At 38.2% G+C, this 27,984-nt stretch overlaps 2 protein-coding genes across 2 annotated transcripts; both read right to left on the bottom strand.

The window, feature by feature from the left end:
- Positions 1 to 120: 120 nt before the first annotated feature.
- Positions 121 to 5,142, bottom strand: LOC109031350 (indoleacetamide hydrolase). The gene is given in 3 exon segments (XM_019042809.2): positions 121 to 593; positions 596 to 1,973; positions 4,421 to 5,142. Coding segments are annotated over 3 exon segments (1,566 nt in total). The 5' UTR covers positions 4,478 to 5,142; the 3' UTR covers positions 121 to 462.
- A 5,317-nt stretch (positions 5,143 to 10,459) lies between these two features.
- Positions 10,460 to 27,906, bottom strand: l(3)80Fg (dnaJ homolog subfamily C member 16 l(3)80Fg). The gene is made up of 14 exons (XM_019042822.2): positions 27,602 to 27,906; positions 26,798 to 26,864; positions 25,737 to 25,918; positions 24,510 to 24,643; positions 23,946 to 24,092; positions 23,297 to 23,480; positions 22,668 to 22,869; positions 21,352 to 21,568; positions 20,079 to 20,203; positions 18,888 to 19,138; positions 17,965 to 18,201; positions 17,097 to 17,310; positions 15,595 to 15,711; positions 10,460 to 14,894 (listed from the first exon to the last, which is right to left on the bottom strand). The coding sequence occupies exons 1-14, from the start codon at positions 27,742 to 27,744 to the stop codon at positions 14,760 to 14,762; spliced, it is 2,355 nt and encodes a 784-aa protein (XP_018898367.1). The 5' UTR covers positions 27,745 to 27,906; the 3' UTR covers positions 10,460 to 14,759.
- Positions 27,907 to 27,984: the final 78 nt, after the last annotated feature.

Raw genomic sequence — 27,984 nt, forward strand, 5'->3', positions numbered from 1 at the left:
TATATAAAACAAAAAGAGAACTTTGAAACGTTGCAATGCGATGGAGCCCAGTAAGATAATTTCCCCTTTAAAGAAAGGAAGTAGGGAACAAAAATTTTGCACGCCAAATGCACCTAAGAATTTTCTCAACCTCAGAATGATTTTCCATTTTATACAAGTAACATTTCCTCAGGAGGAGGCACAGACAGCAACCATCCAAATATCCCTTAGCTGAATGCAAGGAAATAGAAACAACACAGGCTTCTCAACATTGTAATGCTCTTGGTTAATTTCTTCTTCGCAAGATGCAGCCCCGATAGCTCCTGCGATCACTCGTCCCTATATCACCACGTCGTGGGTGAAAGGACAGCCAAAGCGCCTTCATTATTCGTGTATGCAACACGGTCATCCTCGGAGTATCAATTGTTGTATCGGCGCGTTGAAGGCGACAACGTCAGGGTCGCGCGCCGAAATGAAGCACAACTAAACAGATAGCGGGTATCCTTTCGGAGGAGGGACCGGGCCCAAAACTTTCTCAATCGCAAGTCCGATAGCGAACATCCTCTCATCACTGCCAACAGGCCCGTCGATCTCAATACCGACCGGCAAACCGATGCCGTCATACCCGCAGGGATACTCAACCCCGGCAACCCGGCAGACGCGCCAGGGTCCGTATTCCTCTCGAAGGCAGCATCCGTGTCCACCGGCGGTCCGCCGTTGATGGAAACGTTCCCGGAGCCGTTGACGTAATCGATCCGCACCGCGGGCAGGATCGTCGTCGGAAACAAGATGGCGTCAACGCCGGTCCTCGAGAAGTAATCGGCGTACAGCTGCTGGAGGAAAGGGCGCAGGACGGTCACAATGTACGGGTACTGCGGCCCGTACACGTCGCTCAAAATCATCTCGAAGGCGGTTCTGACGTCCGGACTGGCGATCCCAGCGACGATGGACCGCAGATCCACGCCTGCCACCCCGTTCGCCCTCAGGTACGCCGGGAACGCCGTCAGAGGGTCGTGGTACGTTATCAACTGGACGAACCTGCCGATCGTCGTTAAATTAGGGATATCATCCCTCACAAGGACAGCGCCGCGGTCGCTCAGTTTCCGAGCCGCGCCCAGAACAACCCTCTCGAGCTCCACGTCGAGGTTCGACCATAAAACAGGCGGCACCCCGAGTCTCAGCCCGCGAAGCTTCGCCGGTCGAGTGACACGTGGCCGCCCGGTGATTATCGAATCCAGGAGTGCGATGCCCTCGACGTCCAGACACACGAGTCCCACCGTATCCAGCATGGGGCTGAGGGGCACGATAGCGTCTTCGTCGTGGTACCGGCGTTCCGGGCCACCGTTGCCGACAGAGGGATGATACCCCACGGTGCCGGTCAGCGCAGCCGGGATTCTGGAAGAGCCGCCTGTGTCGGTGCCCAAGCCGCAGGTGACAACGCGCGTCGCTACGGCGACGGCCGTGCCCCCGGAAGAACCACCGGGGATCTTCTGGAAGGCGTAGGGGTTGTGGACCGGGCCGGCGAAGGGTTGGAGGTTCGTGCTGGTGATGCCCCAGGCCAGCTCGTGCATGTTGGTCTGGCCGATGACGATGGCGCCGGCGGCGATGAGGCGCTGGAGGGTAGGTGCCGTGGAGGGCGGGCGGTTGTGGAGCAGGGCGGCGGTGCCGGCCGTGGTCGGGTAGCCTGCGAGGTTGATGCTGTCCTTCACGACGATGGCGAGGCCGGCTAGGGGTGGTGAGTGGCCTCGGGTGATGGCATGGTCGATGGCGTCGGCGGCTCGAAGAGCCTCGTCCGGTAGGAGGGTGATGAAGGCGTTCAGAGGTGATATCCTCTGCGCGTGGTCCAGGACGCTGGTGATGTAATGGCGGACGGTGATGCTGCCCCTGCGGATGGCTGCGATCGTGTCGTCAGCCGACCAGGTTGACAGGTCGATGGCATGGCTCGGGATCGTGTGGTTAGGGTGATAGGAAGCAGGTACGTCATATCCAAATGCCTGTAACAAAATAGGATGATTAGGTACCTAAGTAGCATTTACAGCGGAAAAATCGGGGTTTGTTCCAATTTTATCGGCGATTAAATCGCGAGGATCATCAAGATCTGAGCGATTATCCTCGATCTTGACGAGATAAAATCGCGATTTTATCGCCCGTCAATTTATCGCGATGTTTTCGAGATAAAAATCGCGGTAAATGGCGATTTAATGTCGATTTTATCGACGAAAATTGATCGCGATTTTATTGAACCAAAAATTATGCGATGTGTAGCGATTTAATCGCCGAATATAGCAATTTTCAATGCGAAAATATCTCGAAATATTGCCACCGATATAATCGCGATAACCAACCGATAAAATTCGATTGTTCCCGTCGGCCCGAGTAGAATTTGTCAACGGAAAAATCGCGGTGTTTGGAATTAAGTGGCGATTTTCTTAGGAGTTTTCGGCGATAAAATCGCTAAGAGCATCAACGTCCGAGCGATCCTCGATCTTGTTGCGATTTTATCTCTTTGAAATCGCGTATGATCAAATCGAAATTTTATCACGATTTTTGTTCGATAATATTTCGGCAGCTACATCGCCGTCGATAGAATCGCGATTCTATTGCGAATTTTGGTTTGCGATGAAATCTCGATTTATCGCGATTGTCTAGCCGGTAATAGTATTGCAATAAATCGACGTTGATAACATCGCGGTACATTCTCCGATCAAATCGCAACTTAACGCGATCACTGCCTCTCGGGAAGGTTAATACATGTAAGGCGCCACGAGATAACTATTGGGACTCAAGCACCGCTGTTTTTGCATATTCATCCAATTGAAGGCGAACTGCGGTGATCACGCGCCACCTCGCGTTGGAGAGACATGGTAAAGGGTGTGAAAAGGAAGCTGCCGGCCCGTCCCGGATTCTGGCAACGTTGAAATGGCGTGCATCGCATTGCCTACACTTGCCTTAATTTTCTTAGCCCCAATATTAAATTTATTTTTTATTTACTGCGTGTAATTATATCCTCTCTTCAGTCAGGTTTAATCCAATTCCAGTTCAAAACCCCATTAATGGGGCTTGGAGGCGCATAAGTGCAGTTAATTTTTGACAAAATTGAGATACTAATTATTTTGAGAAAACTATAGCCTTGATGCAAAAAAAAAAAAAAAAAAATTGCTCGGTTCTTATGAAAAAATCGCTCCCTAATTCAAATTTTTAAGCATCAAAAAGTCAGTTTGAACTTTCTTTCCGCCCCAAGGATTCATAGGTATGTAATTTCGAAACTTCAAAATTTCAAACACGTCTTTTATTCGAAACGGCAATAATGGCACTTATGCACCTTGTCCTCCAATCCCCTCAAATAAGAAGGTCAAACCGGTGTAATGAAGTAGGTAACACCCGCAGCTTCCTTTACCATGTCACCTCGAAGCGACGCGACTTGTGGTCACCGCAGTTCGCCTTCAATTGGATGAATATGCAAAAACAGCGGTGCTTGTGTCACAATAGTTATCTCATTGCGCCTTACGCGAACTTACCTCAAAGTGAGCAGTCTAATGCTATGTGTACCTACCTGATAGACCTTCCTACAGTGCAACAGTCGTTTCCAAGTGCGGCTGTGTTAAATGAAGTGCATTTTCCGAATTTTCATCTTCGGTAAGCATGATAATAATGCCAAAATAACAATGAACAGCAATGAAAATCAACGGATACCGGATAGTGGCCGATTTTCAGCTCGGAAGTTTTATCTGTGCCCAAGTAAGGACAGTGTTACAAAAATACATTAAATTAAAGTTCGTTGCAATTTCATGCAATAAGTAACATTACAGTTGTTTACCATTCAATTCCAATATTTGTGCACCATTCAATCAATACTCGATATTCAATACTTACGATTCTGAAATCAACGAAATGAGTATTCTCATAGATGTGAGTACCTAGGTAATTTCTAATGCAATCAAGAACAATTTCAACTATTATTTCAATTTTATTGCAAGAAAAAATCCCCCTTCAATTAGTAGATTAGCAACATGCACAACGTTCCGATGCAAAAGCTATACCTAAGTAATTTTACCATGGAATTGATGGAAATAATCGCAATTTTTTGCAACCTGTGCTACTTGGGTTGTAGAAAAAATCTACAATCCCTCTTTTTCCTATAGTACCTACAAAATCATGCACAGGTCTCATTTCTTATTGTTTTTGAAAATTTTCTCTCAAATGTTATTTTTAAATGATCACCGCCACACATTTTTCTGCGGAATTTTGAAAGAATATTGTTAGAAACTTAGAACGAAGAAAATTCAAACAGAATTTATGGGGTGCAAAAACAATCATCAGGTCCTCTTCATAAATATAAAATGTGACAGGAAATGTGTAAGGTTTTAAACCGAGATACGTGGTTTGGTGTTTCATTGTCCATGTCTTCACAGCGATAGAATCAAGTATAAAGTTTACTTACGCTTTCCAGAAGGCATGTAAAGTATAACCAAAATATCACTTGTCCAATAGTGCTCATATTAATGTTAAAAAAATACTAAAACTATTTTTACTAATAATTGAAACCAAAACTCTCGAACAATTTAAAATTTTTGGGCACGACATTCGTGACTGCCAGCACGCGTCTTTCGATATTCGGCACTACCGAATGCTGACTGATCTATCGTGACTATCAGCGCGAACTAACAATAAGACATCGCTTTCGTCCTTCACACTAATTTTGCCTAACAAGAATTTCTCCACCGAATGTTCCTTACCGCCAAAAATCGGCAGACCTGCTGAAATATATGCCTCTATTTTTGTCGTGTCCCTTTAACCCGCGTGCTCCTGTTCTTTCCTTAATTTCATCGAACGCAACCAAAGCCACAAAATAAAATGTCACTGATTTTTTCTTTTTGCTTTTTTTTGGAAAGAGAGAGGAAAGTTTCAGAATTTTAGGGATTACCTAAATACGCAGCCGCGGACGACCGACTGAGCTCTCAACAAGGAACTCTGAAATTTCACTAGGTTCCTTCTGCACTCCCCCCCCCCTCCCTCTTCATTTCAAAATTAAGTTTAAGGCACATCGCGCGGCCGCGCGCTGCCTTCCAATTTTTTTTCCAAACCAATTTTGAATTTATTATTATTATTTCTTTTGTAAGGCCTTCCAAATTTATACTCAAAATTATTTTTTAAAAAAGGAACTTTTTACCGTCCATTTTTCCCATTACTCACCTGCGTGGAAAAATTTCCCGGCGGGTTCACCGATAAAAATTAAGAAAATTAGAAAAAAAGAACCATTCCAACGGGCGGAGAGACACTTTTAAAACGTGCAAATAAAGTAGGTGTATCAGTTTTAATGCCTAAATAAATTGGAGCGCAAACAAATCTCTGTCTCGAGTGATGGACTTTTTACCGTCCATTTTTCCCATTACTCACCTGCGTGGAAAAATTTCCCGGCGGGTTCACCGATAAAAATTAAGAAAATTAGAAAAAAAGAACCATTCCAACGGGCGGAGAGACACTTTTAAAACGTGCAAATAAAGTAGGTGTATCAGTTTTAATGCCTAAATAAATTGGAGCGCAAACAAATCTCTGTCTCGAGTGATGGATTTTTTCCTCAATTAAAACAAAGAAAAGAAAATAGTGCATCATCACATTATTGCAACTTGAATTAAAGTAGTTCGCTCAAGAGGAGAAATGGTAATCAAGCGCAGAAAAACCATCACGATTTTTAGTTTGGTTCCATATTGCCTATCCTTTAAATTCAAGGCGCTAAAATCATCGCAACTTTAACCCATGCACATAGGTAGTTGTGATTTCTGGAGGGATTGCGTGTTGCCTATCCTCCTTATTTTGGGCGCAAAAGCGCCCACTTATACCTACGTAACGATCATATACCAGGTATAGATATTCTGACGAATGCTGATGTAGCATTTGAATTTTACTATCGTAACATCATATAATTCTTTCAATGGGTAATTAAAACCTTGCATCTTTTTCTTCGAAAATTACTGCTCATAATGGAAGGGGATGAGTTGTACTGCATTTTGCAATACCTAAAGAACTGCAGTTTCTGACTCATTTTAGAAACAACATATGTATCATTAGTTTCCCTATGCGCATAAGTGTTTAATTTATGGATGAGCCAGAAATTATAATAGTTCCTAATTGCAAAATGAAGTCCAGTTAGGAGTCCAGTTTTGAGCAGAACTAGACGCTCACTTTTTCCTATGAAAAATTCAAAGCCTAGAAAATATAGGTAAGTAACAACGATGGAAGTCGGCAATCACATAACTCAGTTTATGACGTCGCAGACTTCCCGTCATACACCTATTTTATTTTTTAAACGGAAAACTACTCCAATCCTTTAAAACTGCCTTGATTTTTCGCTTCTCTGTGCGAAGAAAATTCTGCAAAAACTTCAAAGGAATGATGTCAATTTGTTCTCCTTTAAAAAAATAACATAGAGGCGGAGATTTTCAGACACCGCAAACGAGAAAGGTACCTATGTGATTGCGGACTTACGCCGTCTATAAGTATTTCAGATGTGAAAATAGGTGTCAAACTTTCTCTTCAAAACCGAGTGTTACGGATTGAAATAAAATCCAACCCATGTTTCCTCAGTTTTAACTTTGCGTGGCTTCCATCCGCCTGAACTCTGTTTTGACATTGAATACTCGGAAAGTTTAAACGTCCGACGAGGTGAGCGTCCTTTCTTGCGGAATGCTCTGAATGTCAACAATCCAGTTTTTCGGCCACGATCTTCCGAATAGCACAATGCCTTGCGAGACAGCTAGCGGTCGATGTCCACTCGCGCTCGTACTTTGAGCCTGATCGACTCCGAGTAGCTGAAACGGACCTCGGCCGATGCGCAATGTCTAAAACATTGGAACCTTTAGACAGGGTCCAAAATCAAGCACAGCGATACATCTCCCAAACAGCATTCCTCGACGGAAAAATCGTTGTTTTTCAAATGTTTCACGGGTGTGAGCTATAATCAATAGATACCGTCCACTTAAAGTTCGCTTTCAATGCTGCTGCATAGGCAACAAGTCTACCGGTGGATAGTTATCTACCTCGTCGAGACGTAGACAAAGATCTCGCTTAAGGGAAGCACAATTATACCTAATACTCAACACAGCCAGAGTGCATATCGACGGTGAAAGTCGGCAATCACATAACTCGGTTTGCGACGTCGCAGACTTCCTGTCATACTTTATTTTTTAAATGGAAAACTACACAACGGCAATTCTTTAAAACTGTCATGATTTTTCTTCTCAATGCGAAGAAAATTCTGCAAAAACTTCAAGAAATAATATCAATTTGTTCTCCTTTAAAAGATGACGTAGAGGCGGAGATTTTTAGACACCGCAAACGAGTTATGTGATTGCCGACTTTCACCGTCGATATGCAATTGAGGAGCTTTCCGGAAAAAGGGTACATACCGAAAAAACAAGTTGTGAGAAAAACTCATTTGAAGTTTTCATTCCTACTTTCTGGGCACTCATGACGACATACATCGGAACTGGGGCACTCGTATCAACGTTCATACACCCTAGAATGAATAACGACCATTGGTAAAACTTACGGTTCTTTCCGTGTTGTGGGAGGAATTTTTTAAAATTTTCCGTTGTGTGCCCTTTTTCCGGAAATGGACCGGTGGTTATAGGTTATGGCTTTCAAAGCTAAATTTTCAAGACTTTAACGAGTTTCTAAACGAAAATAAATCATAATTTCGATCGCGAACGTGCGGGTGTATCATTTTCGATCATCGTTAATAAAAAAGACAGCAAAACACGCGAAAAAGTCGAAAAATTCAAACCCACAAGAGACCATTAAAAATTTAATTATTAATAATTACAAAATTAATTTGACGTGTCACCGGTGCATCGCGTAGACAATCACTGCAACCTGATATGATATTGCATTCATTAGTAGAATCACTGCGATGCATCTGTAGTGAGGGATCCTTACTTATATCAGTACCCATCACCTGCCTGTCTGCCTGCCTGCGCCCTGCGCGCTATCTCCTTAACGTCGCGTCGCGGTCGCGGCGACCGTACCCAGGGGCAAATAAATGAAAAACGCCTGACTTAGCCTCACAAAACTTGGTTTCTTAGCTCCAAAAAATGGTTTATTAAGCTGAAACTCGGGACATTGGTACATTAAGATGCGAAGAATCCGTTTCTGCCATTTCCGGGAAAAGGGCACATACGCGTATGTGCCCTTTTCCGGAATGCTCCTCAATTCTAGCTGGAGCGCAATTCAGCTATGCATTCACAACTGCAAAAATGTCGAAGGAAATCGACAAGCCCAGCGTGCTAAGGCTATTTCAATTGTAATCTTCCGTCATATTCTTAAGGCGCAATGATAAAATAACTATTTGAACTCCCTGGAATGCGTGAGGTATAGGTACCTATCACGCCGCATTTGAAAGCGTTTTCAAACACAGCCAAGTCCCGATACCCGGATTATCGTTTTGCATGGTTCATATTACTTTGATTTCATTTCTAACCACTTTTTTATTTTTAATCCTCGTGTAAAAACCACCCATTTGCTAAATACAATTCTAGCTGGAGCGCAATTCAGCTATGCAATCACAACTGCAAAAATGTCAAAGGAAATCGACAAGCCCAGCGTGCATGAAGGCTATTTCAATAATTGTAATATTCCGTCATATTCTTAAGGCGTAATGATACAACTATTTGAACTCTCCGGAATGCGTGAGGTATCACGCCGCATTTGAAGGCGTTTTCAAACACAGACAAGTTCCGATACCCGGATTATCGTTTTGCATTGTTCATATTATTTTGTTATACCTATTTCTGTACAACTTGTTAGGTAATTGTTAAGTAATCCTCGTATATAAAAACCACCTAGGTATTCGCTATAAATACAATTGAGGAGCTTTCCGAAAAAAGGGCACATACCGAAAAAACAAGTTGTAAGAAAAACTCATTTGAAGTTTTCATTCTCCTACCTGGGCACTGATGATGACATACATCGGAACTGGGGCACGCGTATGTGCCCTTTTCCGGAATGCTCCTCAATTCTAGCTGGAGCGCAATTCAGCTATGCATTTACAACTGCAAAAATGTGAACGGAAAACTAAAAGGCGAGCGTGCATGAAGGCTATTTCAATTGTAATCTTCCGTCACATTCTTACGGCGCAATGATACTTCACAAAACTTGGTCTCTTAGCTCCAAAAATTGATCAATTAAGCTGAAACTCGGGACATTGGTACATTAGCATGCGAAGAATCCGTTTCTGCCATTTCCGGAAAAAGGGCACCTACGCATATGTGCCCCTTTTCCGGAATGCTCCTCAATTATAGATTAAAGAGTCTTCAATTACGTTTTCTAAACGAAACTGTTAAAAATGTGAGCTGAATAGTTCGAGACCAGTCCATTTTGTTTAGGATTATTTGGACTGCATTTTGCAATTTGGAACTATAAATTCTGGCTCTTCTGGAAAAACACTTATGTACATAGGGAAACTAATGGCACATACGTCGTTTTTAAACCGGGCTGAATTTATAGTTCCAAATTGCAAGATGTAGTCCATTTAATGTCCTTAATTAGGGTAATAACGGCCTTAAAGTAAGAAGAAGAAAAAATAATAATAATACCATCTTTAGGTACTTAATGCCTTCACGGAAAAAATTAAATTGCTGATTTAACAAGTTTTGTAGTTGAAAAAAGTGGCTGTAATATTTCAGTATAGATTTTACAACAAAAAAATGCTTATTTAACAACAACAAAATGCTAGGTACTTTGGTACTTTAACAAAAAAAATGCTTCTTTAACAAACTTTGTGGTTAATTTAGCTTTCCACTATTGTAAAATGTACATTTGAAACATAGCAGTCACTTTTTTTAACAATTGAATTAATAAATCAGCAATCCATTCTTTTCATGATCATTCTTCATGCGATAAATCTTTCAGAGCCTAGAGTAACATTTCTGTAGGAGAGAGGTCATTAGAATAATTGAGCCATAATAGAAGGCCAGGAAATAATTTTAGAGGCAAAAATCCAGGGCATTTTTTCAACTATAAGGTTGCAACAGCATATTGCCGAGGAAACTTCCGAACCACTCATCTCGTTTGCAGTGTTTTAAAATCTCCACTTTCATTTTATTTTTTGGAAGGAGAACAAACACACATAATTCCTTGAAGTTTTCAGAGAATTTTCTTCCTACAGAGAAAAGAAATCGCAGAAGGTTTGAAGAATTGACATGGAGCGGTTTCCCATAAAGGAAATAAAGTATGACAGAAAATCTGCAACGTTGTAAACTAAGTTCCATGGTTTGAGAGTTTCACTTTCAATAAGTTTTTCTTGTGGATGTTTGAATCATTGAAACGTAACAACACTGTAGAGTGCAACAGACATAAAGTGCCTAGAAAACTTGTCATTTACTAAAGGCAAAGCTACCTGCTTGATATTTAGCCTGAGATGTAAAGTGATGCTCCTGTGACTTTATAATTCTACTATGAAAATGAGATGAAGCAAAAGTTGAGATAACAGTAGTAAGAAGCATTTATTTAAATCATAAAGATAATGCTGATCAATAGTACATAGGACATCTTAACTCTAAAATTTACAAAGTGCGAGTAAAACTTTTACAAAAAATGGTATAAAAATGTACCAAATCTTAAGAACAATAAAACAGAAATCAAAAACAATAGACTCATGATTCACTAGGTGAACAGACACATTTCACACAGATAAAATAGTGTCCGTTGGATTGCACGAGCTAAAATCACAGATGAAATGTCACTAGGTTGAAATATTTTAACTGAGTGAACCTAAATGAGGATAACGTAAATATAGAATATTTGATCTTTTAACGGACCGATTTTCCGTCAGGAAACAGTGTTGTAAACTATTATCCTTCAGACTACAAGTCTAATGACCATCCTGGGGAACTCAGTGCATGGAGGCAATGATAGGAAGAATAAGAATGAGGGAAGAAAAACAATGACGTAGAAGGATACTAAAACACTCGTTAAATTTGGAGACCTGTAGACAAACCATTAAAAAATGCATGGTGTCCTCCAAGAGTTTCTACATGCTTGACTCTTGACAACCTAATACTTGAGCTTTAACATCATGGTAACTTCCATAAAGGTGGCTAAGATGTTAATGCCACTGTTATTCAAAACATGTAACAAAAAAGTTAAAACTAAGTAAAATACAATTTACAATAAAATCCACTATCCAATAAGTAAAGAGGTAATGACAGGGGGGGGGGGGATATACATATCAAACCTTTCCTTAAATCAATGGGAACCGTTGTTCTATGAAAATGGTGATAAATAAGTTGAGGGCCAGCATTCTGCCGTCAATACCAAGAGTGCTTCAACCTAATTCTAGAATTATTTAATTTGCTTTATTCAGCACTAAAATCAAAAAATCTGATAACCTTCACGCTTGGTATTTTAAATGACAGTGAAAAATCTGATCTTTGAACTTTTCTGCACCTCAGAAATTATTCTCATTTTTTTATGAGAAAAATGCCAAGGTATGACACTCTTGCTGTTAAAGGCAATATTTTGGCTAATACTGATGGATTGAGGGATTTGATTCAGCCTTTGGGACTTTGGAGCGGCACCTCTGACTGTGGGGGATTCATTAAAATCCTTGCTAGCATCCAGAAAAAAATACTCTTAAATAGTGGTTTTTCGGGAGAAAATTTATCATTTTGATATAAAGAGAGGTATTCACCAAAATTTCCTGTAAAAATACTGCATACGCTCTGAGCAGAACTCTCGATATGTAAGCCATGCACTTTATTCCGCCGCAACTGAGGCTTAACAATTGGCGGTGACCAGGATGGGCGGTGCAAGCGAGGAAACAGATTTAAGCCTCAATTTGAACGCAGGCGTATAAGGCGCAATGTTAAGAGTTCCACTGAGCGATCACAGCATCTTATTTACTGTTACTTTATCATGAGACAATCAGCCTTTTTTGCCTATGGAATCATTAGGAAACCCAAGGTGAAATGTTTGGAGAAACCCTTCTCTAATTGGCTTTTAGAATAACATTCACTCTCCTTAGTTTATTGGCCTCTTGTTGTAGATAGCATTGTATGGAAGTTCAGGCCAAAAGACTACAATGGTTATGTTTCGAAAAAAATAAAAGAAAAATGAAAAATTTATGTACCTCTACAGTGAAATTTACTTTACACAAAATTTGAGCGGCTGTGGGTGATATGAAGCTGAAATAGGATTGTCTCAGGTTGTTTGTACACCATTTAAATGTGATCTAATTCCTCCCATGGTTGTTCCAGAGGAGGAATGCTGAAAAGTCGTCCGATTGAGAGAAGATGTGAGAATTGCGAGGGAGGAAGCAAAAGCTTGTGTGTAAATTTTATGTTACTAATTACTAAACAATAATAGTGATGGGTCAACGCTAGTCATGAAATCCTATTGTGATCTGAACTTATTGATCGGCAAATAAAAATGAGATTAGTCCAAACAAATAGACAGAGGAAAGAAACAATGGTATGTGCTATTGGTGTGGATAAGTGTTGGTCTGAGGAACGATGATATTTCCATTATTATCGGACACCCAACAGATGAACCTCAACATATATTATCGATCCGTGAGGTTTAAAAACCGAAAGAAAATTCCATGACATTTCTCAAAAATTTAGCTCTTATCAAATTAAAAAAAAAAAACATTGCAATAGTGTTTACAGATTACTTAAAAGGCATACAAAAATCATAAGTCACAACAAATGCAATGATTAAACCCATCATCACAAAAACAAATTATGATGGAAAATTGGATTATTAGGGATAAACAATTAGATGCCAACCAATTCTTTCTGGATCATTTTTTTCATATTTTCTTTATTTTAGTTCTACCGTTACCATTGATATGGACCGATTCTTGACAAAACTTTGAAAAAACTCCTGAGTATTCCAGCATGAACTGAAATACGGAAACAGGAGCATCCAGGGGATGGAGATGAGTATGTGATTTGATTTTCACTTCAGCGGGCAAAATTGATATACTGTAGGGTTAATTTAAAATAAATGCCTGTCTGAATTTTCTTTCATCAATGCATCTTCAAAATAAGAAGATGGATAAAATAAAAGATGAAACGATTTTCCTGTCAAGTGAACCTTGAAACCAGGGAGGCCTCCACATTAAAACCATTAGATAACTATTTTGAACTAGAAATTTACATACAATTAAGGCTAAAATAGTCACCTGTATTGTTAAAGGCTTAAAATGAACTTAGAAGGAATTCTAACTGTACAACCGACAGAAATGATAAACCTACAGGAAGTATGTAGTCAACACAGAAGCGATCCAGCCGCTAGGAAGGAGGGGACAAATCTATAGTTCACATAAAAAAAATATCGTTTTTTTGTGCATTTTCCTGTTTTCTCCTCCTCCTCATTCGCTCCATTTTTCAAAAAAAAAGGAGAGAGTAGAGTCCCATTTGCCCTTCATGTTAGTGAGTCTTCAAAACAGTGATGTGTATACCTTAATATTAAAATTAACTAAATCAACAAAAGAAATTAATCTGTCGCATGCTGGTAACTAGAAATCATGTGCTTGAAACATGTGACTTCAACTTTTTGAACCACATGATTGACTCTTTTGTAGAAGTCAGAAAACAAAAATACAAGCTTGTCTTTTGGAATTGAAAATAGAAACTACGTTTAAATTAACTACAAAGAGTAAATAATGATAATGGACACCTTCAGCAAATTAGGGGATGTCAATAAGTGACATCAGGCACTTTAGCCAATTTTTCACCCCTCCTTCCCCTCTATTTCAACTAACCTCTCCTACTCCCTCTGTTTTCAGAGAGAATGATTAAGCTGTTTTCCCCCTACATACCTAAGCCTGACACCATATACGGACACCCCTCAATTGGACCGCAATATTTGATATAATTTTTTCTTGAGAGTGGATTGACAGTTGTTTGGAATTCACTATATAGTTATGGAGATAAAATTAAAAATTTTGTGACAATGGAGGTTGAAAAAAAGTCATTTCTGTTTGTGGCAAAAAAATACAAAAAAAAAAACAAAGACACCTTCATGGTATGTAGTTAAAATTAATAAATTGTGACCTTAAACATAGGATGGTTAACTCGGAGGACCACAAATATTACATACTGATTTTGGATGAAGTAACAAACAAACAGATGTAAGTTTGAGTACCTAAAATTGTTATGTTTTTTAGTTTTTTTTCTTTTTAGTAGTTCAAAGTACTTTTAAAAAGTACTTTAAATTTTTTCTCTAAAGTTCCTATTAAGGTAAAGTTTTCAACTTTCCACAGATGGCGCAGTCACATGACACATACACCTTGAGTCTCTTAATACTGAGATTTCAGTCACATAGAGTCGTACTGTCACTGGTTCACAGAGAGATTGAATGAGGGAGTAAATTCAGTCCGGAACTAAAAATTGATGTCAATGTTTCTACCAAATTACCGTTATGTCAATTTTTGAAAAATGTCGCTTACCTCCCTAGTTAACAGAAGGCTGTGATTCGTACATTTTCAGGGATGAAAGACAGAGGTCGCATACAAAAATTTCGTTCCTCTTAGACTTCTAGGCCACATACCCATTTGGGTAACGACCGATTTTGAACTAGGTTAACTACCCGGATTTTCCCGGGGATATTGACTAGAGTTTCAGAGCACTGGGAGTTGAGTCTACAGTGCTCCATTCACATAAATCATCTTAGAAACATGCCCAGGATGCTGGAAACAGGTAAAATGTGATAAAGAGGACTAGAATGCAAGGAAACGAATGGCAGCGAAAATTTTGTCCCGCCATAGACGAGTGCCGATCTTATGTATTGAACTCTGGCCAGTAGTTGATATAATACCGGTGAGTTGAGCCCTCAAAGTGGCGGTCTAGCCAATTGGGCAGTCCGTCTAGCAAGGTCTCCTCAAATATAACATCATTGTACTTGTTGCTGTCTTGCTGTTGAAAAAAAAATAAATACAAATAAATTATTGACACGGACTTCAAAGAGAAAGTAATGTACAAAAAATTTAATTTAAAAAAAAAAAAAAAAAAATCAGTTCACCTTTCTAAAAATACAGATGTAAAAGCACCATCTCAGAAGCTTTGTCACATTATGGCTGTTTCCTCAATTGACAATTTAAAAAAAAAAGAACAATGAAAAGAAATGCTGATATGCTGATATTGCACCAGAAAAACACCACAGTAAAAAGTTCTATGTATTAAAAGCTGATTATTTAATGATCTTATTTATCTTGTAATCTCAGCATGAGATTATCTCTTTCTGCAACAAAAAATCAAGTGAAGTGTGCGCAGCATCCTTGGATATTCGACTTTAACTATTTTTATCACCATGTGTCACTTACCTATGCCAATTTTATTCTTAAAAAAAATCTTTTTTATTAGAGGAGAAACAGATTTTTCTTTGTTAAAAATGGGGTGTCTAAAACATGCCTGCGGGGCGATTATTGAAATGATATTGACTGTATGTCGCCGCTTTGTCGTGTCGCGCCATTGACTAAGAGCCACTTAGTCGATGGCGCAACACGACATACAGTCGATATCATTTCAATAATTGCCCCGCAGGACTTGTGGTATGCAGGGAAAACCAAGCTCACAGCTGAGTAGATTCACCAAAAAAATTTGAGTATGTATTTACCGAATCAACTTTCCATCCTGCTTCAATGTCCGAGTTCCCACTGTCAGTATCAGATTCGAATCCTAAAAATGCTCCTGATTTGCCGTTGCCAAGCTCCTTGGTCATTCTATTCAATCGCTGAGAACAGAACAAGTTGTAAGAAAATCAGGTGCAACAACCAAATTAAATAACTGTTTGTTGGGCAGGAGATATAAAACGATGGTAAAACCACCAGACCATGTATCTTGGTTTGCTCCGTTGCGGACTTCCTGCCATACTTTATTTTTTTAGTGGAAAATCGCTCACTTTCAATTCTTGAAAACTTCTGTAATTTTTCTTCCCTGTCCTAAGAGAACTTTGTGAAAACTTCAAGGAATGATACTGATTTGTTCTCCTTCAAAAAAATAAAATGGGAGCAGAGATTTTTAAACACCGCAAACGAAATAAGTGGTTCACCATCAAAAAATACCGTTTGATGAGTAAAAACTGCATACAATTGATAATCTGTACCTAGAATTGAAAATCCTTACAAAACAGATGATATTTCGGCAGATTCCTCCATGAAAATTTCCATTGCGAGAGTTATGAAAATTTTCTCTATCGAGAAAATGTAATTTTGGGTGAACCCTAAAATTTTATTGATTTCTACAGTTTTTGTACCTATTAAAATGAAAGAGTGTTCATGAGGCTAGACACATAAAATACTATCTGATGCTGCATATGATAAAAAATTTGTGTCCACGCTGGATTTTTTCATAAATGAGAAAATTGTCACTTGACTCCGGGGTGAAAATTTCCGACCACGTATTGGGAGAATGTAATTAAGGATCCTCCCAAGAATCGTACTAATTTTAATTCTGTATTGCAACAAATATGAAAGAAATAGAGGACTGGTAACCATGAAATATTGCGACTAAAAAATAAGACTTCGAGACCATTCTTCTAAAATTCAGACAATGTTAAAAACAAATACCTATGTCGCAAGTCCTGTTGAAAATTAGAGAAATGTTGAGCACAAGGATGCAGAAAGTTCTTAGCTTTCCCATTTAAAAACCCCTTTTTCCTTGAAAATATCGGACTAATAACCTGATGTGTGAATATCCATAATTTTGAAAAAACAGGCAGTTTTGGCAAAATTATGCAATTTTTACCTTGATTTTGCAGAGGAAAGCAATTATGATGTTAATGTGTGGCCTTCTTAAATTTGTGACCCATTTTTGGGGCCTTTCCTTTTTTTCACACAACCTATGGCCACCTGCTGTTCGTTTCATCAAGAAGTTTTTGCATCTTTGATGGAGCAACTGGAGAGAATTTTAGTCTTCACCGTAAAATTTCTACCCATTTTCCAATAAAATGTTTCTCTGTTTTTCAATGCCAACAAAATAGATTGCGGAAAGTAAATCTCTCTTAGTCTTTTATGAGACTGACTACTTGAGAATTAAACTATGTGCTTCAGTTTCAATTCCATTCCAGATTTTTTTTACCTATACGAGTAGAGATTGACCTGTTATGTAGAGATTTACCTGTTCTGATTTGCCTCTTGATTCAGGGTGTTTGGCGTGATATATGCAGAAGTACTTTCGCAATCCGTTGAGCGATAAGACAGTTCCGATACAATTGTGCGGGTTTATGCTTAATGGTCGTGGCTCAAGGAGGCTCATTGACAGAATCTGCGAGAACCACTCTCGGCACGATGCTCGGTCCAGGTTGATGTAACCAAACATTAATGTTTTATTTCTGCAAACGGACAAGAATTTCAGAATAATATTTACCTAATAGAAGAAGAGGGAGAAGGAACAGGGGAAAATAAAAAAGAAAAGAGTAAGAGCAGAAAAAAATGTAAAACAATATTGTATTTTCTTTGGAAAAGACACTAATTTGAAGACTTTGGTGAGACTTAGAAGTTGAATTTTTCAGAGGAATATTTACAATTCTACAAAGTTAAACATAATTATATTCTTGTTTTTTTCCCAATTAGAATACAATACTGGTATTATCCTTTTTTAGGAAATATTTTGAAAAAATAAATAGTTACAGAAAATATATTTAGGATTCTAAAATATCTCAAACGGTAATTTTACTCTGTGCTTCTGATACAGGAATCTTCTAGGCTTGGAAAACTTTGAAAAAATATATTAAAAAAGACAAGAGGAATTGCATTTAAAAAACCAAAAACTCATTATTTATCAAGGCGCAGGCACAAACGGCAAAGGAAAAGGTTGAGTTTTGATTTAAAAAAAGGATGATTGTATTCAATGCCCTCCTCTTTTTGGGTAAGGGTGAAGGAAATGATTTTAAATTAATCCTGCCTTCAAGAATCAATAGAGCTTTGTCAGACTGTTCCTTGTCTAAAGGAATATCTCAGTAACAGAAGAAGAGCACAATACTCACTTGCGATAAGGCCACACGATGCGATGAAATTGCATGATGAGTTTCTTCCGGGACTCCGTATCAACAACAAGGATGATGGTGCGACAACCAGGCTTCAGAAGTCGTATCAGTCCGTTGTACGTTTCTGCCCGCAGCTCATGAAGCTTCAGCTCACGCGTTGTTGCAGGTGGCGGCGTCGGCTTTTTCTTGGGTTCGCTATTTTGCGTGGACTTCTTTATTTCTGATTCTTCAAGATTCCTGTAAAAGGAAGCACTCTGATTCAGTTCCGCTTCAAAGATTACTTTATAAACTTCATTTGACACATGTGATTGTCCCTAAGTCCCAGCAAAATTAGCTTGACTACATTTCGTCACCTTCTGGCCTACAAATCGCAAAAAATAAATTTCTCAAACTAGTCCAATCTTTTACAGAAAAACTACCGAACAGAACAACATAAACAAAATTTGACTTATATTTATTCTGTCATTGAGATTAAGCCCTGAAATTTTTGTTAAAGTAGTAGCAAAAGTTTTAAAGATAAAGTTAAAATAATATTGAGATGTCAAGCAACATAGCGTCTAAGACTAAATGGCACTTGTGATACTTTGGCCAGAAGGTGACAATTTTATGCTGCCTAATTTTCTCTTATGTTTTGTTTTTTTTGACAGAGAACTAATAGTGCTTTCAAAGTCCCAACGAATTTATTCTAGATTATGAAAAATATCCTCACAAAATTTCAAGTTTAAGTGTTGCTTAGTTTCCTGTGAGAAAAAATAAAACAGAGAAAATTAAGCAATGACTGATGTTGTTTGCCTCATTATTGTTGAACAAATCCCGATATTCTCAAACCTCTTCAGCCTCCCAAATTCTTTACGGCAATAATTCATTTTTAAAAAATATCCATTTTTGATCGAAAAATGAGAGCAATGCATTTCTGAACTCACATAAGATGGGCCAAAAAGTAGCTGACACAAATGAGAAGGCAGATGGTGACAATGACTGTCGCCACCGGGAAGATATCTTCCTTGCCAAGGTTACTCGTCACAGCATCGAAGAAGCTGAGAATGCGCGACATCACCCTTGAGGCGAGGTTCTGAGCATGCTCATCTGTAAGCTCAGTAATAACAGCTTCATGGAGTAAAGCTGATGCACTGTCTGAATGCAATAAACGCTCCAAAACTGGCTCCAAGCGCTCCTGGAAACAATATCAACGTAATATATTGATATTATCAAAATAAATTGAGAAAAATACTGCAGATATGAGACTTTCCATCGTAAGAGGGACTTTAAGCAAGAGAGTCGTGCAGATATGTCCAACTAAGTAGAGGAGTAAGGGTAGGGGAAATTATGTTGATTGCAACATAATGTGTACAATCTACTCCTACAAGGACAATTTGAAAGGTCAAAATCACACGTTTTTTAGTTTTAAACGACTGCAGGCACTTAGAATTATTGGTTGGATTTTGGTGGGAAATGTCTAAAAGCAGCTTGCTTTAGCATCCCTTCACTTAAACTACCCTATGTGTTTAGGATATGTTTCAAGTTGCTGAATGGGTTATCAAGAATGAATTAAAAATAGAACGAACTACCAGATAAGGTACAACATTAAGCATTCTGATACATGTCTCTCGACTATAATTTCACGTAGAACAGGATTCAAGGAACGAAAATTACTGAAACTATTTCCTAACCAAGATATTCCATGTTTCTTGACGCGTGAATTCAAACCTCCCGCTCATGAAAACTCAAAGGTCTGCGTGAGTCAAATCGCACACTAAACATTACCGTGGCAGTTATTGCGATTCGAAACTATAGTAGCCTCGATCATGACGCTTTGGCTCAGCTATAGTAAATTGATTACACTTTGAACAATAAAGGATGGAAAAGGAGCAATGCTCGATTAAGAACCCTGCCGAAACTCTTGTAAGGCGCGATTCAACTCACGTAGGGTATTGAGTTTCTTGGGACCGGGCAATTCAAATTTCCCGTAGTCAACGTACAATAAAAACGTTAATATCTTAGTCAGGAGTTCATTTCAGTAATTTTCGATGAGAGAATCATGTTCTATATGAAATTCAGAGACATGTAATAGAGTGCTTAAAGTCGTACGTTGTCTAGTGGTTCATTATACTTACTTTTGTAGTGTTGTAGTCAGTCGAGTATGAGTCTCCACCAAGTATCCACTCATATTTGATATGTTTGTTATCCCTCCTCCAGAGAACGGCTATGTGGAGTAAGGGCTCGTCTGGACTCCCTTCACCTGGAAAATTAAGGTAGGGAGGGAAAAAATAAAATGATGTGTGGAAACAAACATAAGTTGGATTGGGCACTTAAAAATTGGCACAAAGGCAGAAAAAAGCAAGGGTGCAGAATCGGTTGAACCTTCCTAAAACGAGGATCAAATTAGTATACATAGAAAAAAGAATAACCTGGGTAGATGTCTGACTTTTTTTTCAAGTTCTTGACTCTATTTCAAATTTTTAGGGATATTTCTTTCTTTTTTCATCATTTGTTTCAGTACTTTGGAAGCTCCTGCAGGCTGATTATTGAAATGAAATCAACTCTATGTTGTCGTGTCGCACAGTTGACTTAGAAGAAAGCGCGATTTTTGAAATCCATGCCTTGTCGGTTCATAGACAGAGAGGCGACATAGCGTCTACAAGCTAAACGCACCTCCAGAGCATGCGACATAGGCTTGGTCGATAAATAACCTCAAATTATTTTCACACAATTCAGTAAAAAATGAATTTATGAAGTGAAGAAGTGCAACTTTTTATTCAAGTTTCGTCCCAACAAATTCAGACGCGTTTTTATAGTCCACATTGCGCAGCGCCGAGTATCCGATCGTTCGATCCGATGACCAACCATATGTTAGCCAGGTCTGCGGTCAACAGGTTGTTTACAACTAAATCTACTTCATCAAAAAGCGGATGAGTAAAAATGGCAGACTGACGTCATTTGCTTGGCCTTGCTGCATTTTGATTGATTGAAAGACATTTAAAAATTTGGTAACTACACAAACAACAATGGCAGCAACGCCGCTTTGTTGTGCCTTCTTGATTAGACTATATGTCTTGTCTACATTTCTCTGAATCTCTAATACAGATTTGGATTCATTCTTCCGCAGTCAACTTTCATTTTTATTAACTCCATAGATTGGACCAAAAAAAAAAAAACAGCTCTCAATGCATTTTTTTTAACTGCTGATATTGAGAACCTAAAAAATCTATTCCAGCTTTCCCATTGTCTTAAAAAGGGAAAAAATCATAAAAAATAAAGGGAATCTTGCTTTCTTAAGGGCATTTTTTTTTTTTTTTTTTTTTTTTTTTTTTTTTTTTTTTTGACATTACATTCAAAACACTTGAATTTTTTCCGGGTTTGATGATTTTATTATTTGACAGAACTCACCTGAAGTAAGTGCATTGATGAACTGAGATTGCCGCTCTTGAAATACATACATAAAGGACACTTTGTCGTGCGGATAGCGAGATTCCTGCGCAAAACGCCGCAGTGACTGCCGGTGCGGATCGTGGTAAGGAGTGTTCCCACTCACTAACAGGACACACAGTTTCTTAATTCTAGTGGCACTCGTCCAATCTACAGGACAGAGTGTGTCCAACATTGCCTGCAATATGACAAAAGATCACGCTTTATGCCAGTTCAGAAGTGAAAAATTTAGATGCAATTTTAAATAAAAAATTGTATGACCACATAAAGGATTCTTTCTGTCTCCATAGAAATAGGATTATATTCTATACCCCACAAAAGTAACGATATAAGTGGTTTTCTGTTATAAACGTGTGTCATGATTTGTTGTTTCTACTATACTTCCAAAAATTACAACAACAAACTGGTTTACTGAAATGAAACCAACCAACTAATTTTACCAAAAATATTAAGACTGATGTTTATTTAACTGATTATATTCAACATTTTTCTCAAGTGGACAACTACATAAGGTATGAATGGAAGCACTACGTTACATATTTTCTCTTCAAAACTTAGCAAGGAAAGCTCATCAAAGAGCAGGAAGTCTAGAGATCAACTCCTAGAAAATATATTAACAACAACAGCAACAGATTAGATTCAGCTGCAATTGCAGTTTTGAATTTGAGTTAATTTCCGAACTTCTTCTTGTGTGAGTCATTTTACACGTTAGAATTTAATGCGGAACCATGCAACTCTAGTTCAGACCTTATCTAGTAACTTATTAAGTGCAACAAGTGATAGAAGGCAAATAAACATCTTAGAAACTATTCAAATGTACAAGAACAGAAGTTGGTAAAGGATTTGGAATGTTTGCAAAACTGTCTGCCCGTAGCGATAGATGGCAGCCCTGATAAAAAAGAAAAGAATGACTGAGATGTGTGGAATAATGACAAAAAACAGCCAGTCGGAATTCAACCTTGAAGAAGGGGCTGGGGAGCCCCACAAAGCGTCAGTAGTTTCATTTTATTTTTTGTGAGTTTGAGTTTTTCAATTCTGGTTTTTTTTTATTTCTTTATGTCATTAAGTGCACTGAAATCTATCTAGTTCAGGACACAGGCAACAAGTCAATCAACTAAAGTTAAGTTTGAATTTGATGTCATTATTTCAATCTTGTATTTTCCCTTGTAAAAATACATTTCTCCTGCTGAGGAAGCTGTGCTTGATGGCAGGACTACATGTTACATAATTTCTCTTCTTTATGTATTGTATATTTTTTTAACAATAAATGAAAATACCTGAGAGGACAGCCTGGGCAACAGTAGGAGTTTGTTGGCATCTATGACATCACGCATAGTAGCTACAGGAATTTCGATCATGCTCAGACTTGCCATTGGTCGGTCAGTGTTCTCGTTAAACAAAAGCAGCGTGTCCTTGTCCGTCGCTACTTGGAATCTTTCTTGCACTTCTTTTGTGTTTTCATTTTGAATAGAAACGAATCTACGTAAAATAAAGGATTCACACTTGACACGCGAAAAAATACAATATCTAAAAATTTAAAATGTAAAATTCTTAAAATCGTGAACACAAAAGTTTTTTGTCAGACGGACGCGTTTCACAGAGCCTTGCTTCGCAACTTACTGGAAAATAATTTATGGGTACTTAAGTATTTTAAAAAATTTCATCATTGGAATCTTGCCCATTAAGTGTGCAGTGTTTTAAACTTCCTATTCAGTTCATCCTGTAAAGTGTTGACACACCACAGCATGTGAAAATTTTGCAACTTTTACAGGTTTTTCTTAACTATAAGACAAAAATTTTCTTCACTTACTAAATGAATTATTCACTACTATACTTTGAAACTCCAACCAATTATCGTAAAAAGCAAATAATTCAACCTGATCAAAGAATGAGGAAAATAATTTACCCAAAAGCAACCCTGTCTCGGTGATAGTAAGCTTGGAGCAGATAACGCAGGCGAATTGTTGCTTGGCGGTGGAAGAGAAGTGCTCGAACCCGGTTGTCAGCAGCCCATTCACCCAGAAACTGGTTGACATTGTCGTCAGTTATCGTTTCACTCAGTTTATAAGGCATCTTCATTCTGACAAATTCTACAAAAATAAAATTTATATTCCTTAATTTATGGGTCTATGAATTCAACACGTAGAATAGGGTTTTTCTATGACCAAAAAGTTTTAATTTATGCATTAAAAATCGCTAATATCTTGGTAACGAAATATTTTTCATAATTTTTGTTGTACATGATGTGCTCTACATACACACAATTTTAATGAGAAAACATACATTATAATGATTTATTTGGACCGCAATAGAGAGGAATCGCAAAAGTGTATAATGACTTGAAGATGAGCTGAAAGGCTCAAGATAGCTATTGTCTTCAAACAAACACCAACCTCTTCATGGATTGGGCCACAACAAAAAAGAAAAAATTGGTGAATCAATGTGAAACTCGAGGATATGTAAAAACCATTCAACCTGATATCTAAGATTTTTATCAATCAGTAATTAAAGTATTCAGATAAAACGTAAGAGACCAAAGAATTGTAGTGTCTCACCGATGACTTTCTGAACGCTGTACAATGATTCTCGGAACACACTAGTTCTCCCATCGATGAGTAGGACAAGACTAGGTAGTGAACGAATTCCAATTCTTCGAGCAAGCATTTGCTCGTTTTCGGCATGAACTGTTGCCACGCCAACACCTGAGATTGAGAAAAAATGTATTGCTATGTTATTAGGAGACACACACCATTAAAATATATTAATTAGGAGAGCTTCGGATATGCTGTGGAAACTTGAATGTACTTGAGAATCATCCAAATTTTCATTTTTGCTGAGAAAAAAGTTGTCAAGTCAGCTATATGCTGAGGCATCACGTTTTTGTGGTTGACATAATTTTTAAGCCTTCCTAATACGATCGTATTTCATCTCATTCCAGAGACGGATAATGTTTTGTGCTACTTGTTAGATTTAGTTTTGAAGTTTTCAAAACGATGAAGCGGATAGAAAGTGTTTCTCATTAATTGTCTGGTGAGCAACATGCTGTAAGTTGTGCGTGTTGCTTCACAGACCAGATAAATAATTAAATGGGAACAAAAATATTGTATTTCAAAACGTACCAAGAGGCTCGAGTTCTTCGATTACTTTCCGCCAAATAGGCTCAATCTGCAGACATGAAAAACACCAATCGGAGTAGAACAACATAAGATACGGTATGTGAGTACTCTTAGGAACCATCTTATTTTCGTAAATCCTGAAAAAAAAAAAAATCATATGAATACCCAGACCATGATAATAATGGCACCCCAATGACTAAAGTACCATTTTCATCCATCACAATATTGTTTACTCAAATAATTATTGAACATACAAACATACTAACACCACAGAGGTTAGTCAACAGTATGAGAGGGTATGCAATCGGAAATTATGTTATAAAAAGCCTGAGAAAATTACTTATCCTTGAAATGTAACCTAAAAAATTAGATTGTATGCATGTAACATTAATTTTCTACAACATTCTGTCAGAATTTTTGAAGGAGCAGAGTAGCAGGAGTCAGGACAGAACTGAGAAGAGTATCAATCAGTTATACCAGACAATCCTGTTGCTTTATGAGATATTTGTCAAAGCGGATGATCTGCGTTTGAATGGGCCTGTTGCATGCAAGAGATACAGCCGTGCGAAAAGACTTTATAGAGGTTAGACGACACGAAAATTACGATGGTCACATTAAAAAAGTCTGAAATACACTCCTTACTGCGCAATTTGCGTTGTTAGGAACACGCTATTTCAAATTTCCCGCATCTGGGGGCAGCTTTCTAATGGAAACAATTGACGGCAACTCGCTGCTATTTCCGGTCAACTAAAACTGACAACATAACCTAAAAATCGGAGCTCGTGATATCGTGAAATGAAATGTAGAAGGATTGCTTTGGATATTTAAAAGTTGATCGATTTGGTTACCGCATAAAGCGTATATGGACCACTATAAGAGATCACCTTGGGTTTGTAAACAAACTAAAGGAAAAAATAACAACAACAACAACGACTCGGCATCTTCCTGAAATCACCGAGCCCGCCGTTTGCTCCTTTCCGGTGATTAGAAAACTGCCCCCAGACGCGGGAAATTTGAAAAAGCGCGTTCCTGACAACGCAAATTGCGCAGTAAGGAGTGTATTTCAGATTTTTTTAATGTGACCATCGTAATTTTCGTGTCATTTAACCACTAAAGAGTATTCGCGTAGCTGTACCTCTTGCATGCAACAGGCCCATTTTAAAATTCATTGGATCACATCTTGCATTACCTCACACTGCTAAAGATAAAGCACAAAAAGATAGATCTTACTTAGAGCTGATGGTTAATTTGTGGAAAACAGTGATGTCTCTGTCCTGGAACTTGAAACTAAAACCTGAGCCGGCAAAGAAATCGGCATCAAATCTTTGCGTTCTGCCATCATCGCGCTGGGGCTGCTCCTCAGTCGTTCCAAATACGTCAAATTGCTGTCGGCGTTCTGGATCTGAGAGTAACTGGAAGTGAAAAATAAAGTAAGTAGCAAATGGGTTGATTCAATAAAAAAAAATTAACTGAATAAATTAAGTACTTGTATCACACACAGTCTTGTTCATTTTGCATTTTATAAAATGAAACTAAGTAAGGGATTTTATTTGAAAAGGCCTTAGGAAAGATAAATGCATGCCTTTTGAGAAAAACACTGCTCAATATGAAACATATGATGGGAGAGACTAAAAGATTTCTCAAAAAATTGTACTTTTTCATTCAACGTCCCAGGTATTCTAATGGGGGTTTTTTTTTTTTTTTTTTTTAAGCCTTGGTTGCCCAATGCCCATTTTCTTGTGTTTTGTTTCCTTGAATTATGCAGGCTATTTTTGTGTATTATTTTAATTTATAGTTAGCAATCTATAAACAATTTTTCAGAAGACCTTGGTCAGTATCATGCAAACACACCATTAGGACCGAGTTTACTAGAAACACACTAAGTCACATTTTAGAAAAAAATGAGTTGAAAGTAGTTTTGAGTTCAACTACCGGTAAACTCTCGCCTATTAAAAATTTGAAGTCCAGAAAAAATATTTTAGAGGAGAAAATAGTCCAAGAACTTTGTCCTTAATGTTGAATTTTAGAAAGACAAAAGACTTCAAACCTATCTTCTTCTGTTCCAATTTAATGCGGCTGAGTGTATTTCTGTTAAACTTGGCCTATTATTCTGCCTTAAACAGGATTCAAAAAAATAATACAATGAAGTAGGTAAATAGGTTCTGGTTTAAATTATGGTAAATAATGCATAAATTGATTGCTGCTCTTTCAAGAGGCTATTTCCTAAAATGTTCATAACATTTCAACTTTTGAAAAACTTTAGTTGTATTAAAAAAGATAGAGGAACTTACCTCGTACGCCTGTTTGATTTCAACAAATTTTTCTTCGGCTTCCGGATCTTTGTTTTTGTCTGGATGCCTAAAACAAGACAGTAATATAATTATCATTGTTATGGAATATGAAAGGGTGTAGATCAGGTTAAAAGGCACGCGCGTCATGAGTGAACTGGCAACACCGAAGGTAGAGTTTGTATCATAACCAGATTTGACTATAAGCCGAAACAACAGGCATGTAGCCGCCCCCGTTATGATTCCTATTCAAAACAATACATACTAACTAAGATTGGAACTACAGTGTTAAGAATGAGAACAGTCACTTTCCACTAGACTCCCTTGGTGCTTACTTTACGATTGGATAATTGCAAATTGTGCCATTCTAGGAAAGAATGACAAAATGATAGATTGCAAAATAGGCCAGATACTCTGAATGGAAACGTCAAAAATGTTATACACCAAGTGGCATAATCACTAACTCCGTCTCCTAGGACACTGACTAAGCAATTAGATAAGGAACTGCTGCGGAGTTTAAGTTTTGATTTTGACATGTACTTGAAGATCTTGGATTCGACGTCTGCAACTCACACCAACTTCAACTCTCCATTCATCGGGGCACAATGAGATAGTATAACGAAAGCGTAAATCTCAGTGGGTGCCAAAGGAACTCTGCCCATATAATGAACCAAAACTTTGGGAAGTCTGACGACTTCAGTGATAAAATTACGGCACGGTGTAAGTTTATACACTTGCATGTACACCCTTACTGATGATAAGAAATGGAAAACAAGAGATGCACGAAGAATAATTGTGAGAGCTTACCATTCTTTGGCCAGTTGTTTGTAGGCTCTTTTGATTTCCTGAGGTGTTGATGTCCTCGGCACGTTCAAAATTTGATACGGATCACCCAAACTTTTAACACACGTGAAAACTAAGGCAAACACAGACAAACTTCGCCATAGCATTTCTACGGATGAGACTTCGTAGTTCCAGTCACAGAAAGTACAACAATAACAGAACCGAAAAACTTTACGTTCTCAATTGATCAATGAACTGCATCAGAGACTAGTTTTCGATGAAATTTAATCAATTTTTCAGAAAAATACGAGAGGAGATAAAATTTTTGTAAATAATCAAGTTATGCAACTGTAAACACAAAATGTCGATACATGAAGTTAAATTGGAAAATTTATTGGATTATCTCG

The sequence above is a fragment of the Bemisia tabaci genome, chromosome 5 (assembly GCF_918797505.1).
Source record: "Bemisia tabaci chromosome 5, PGI_BMITA_v3".
Taxonomy (NCBI): Eukaryota; Metazoa; Arthropoda; class Insecta; order Hemiptera; family Aleyrodidae; genus Bemisia; species Bemisia tabaci.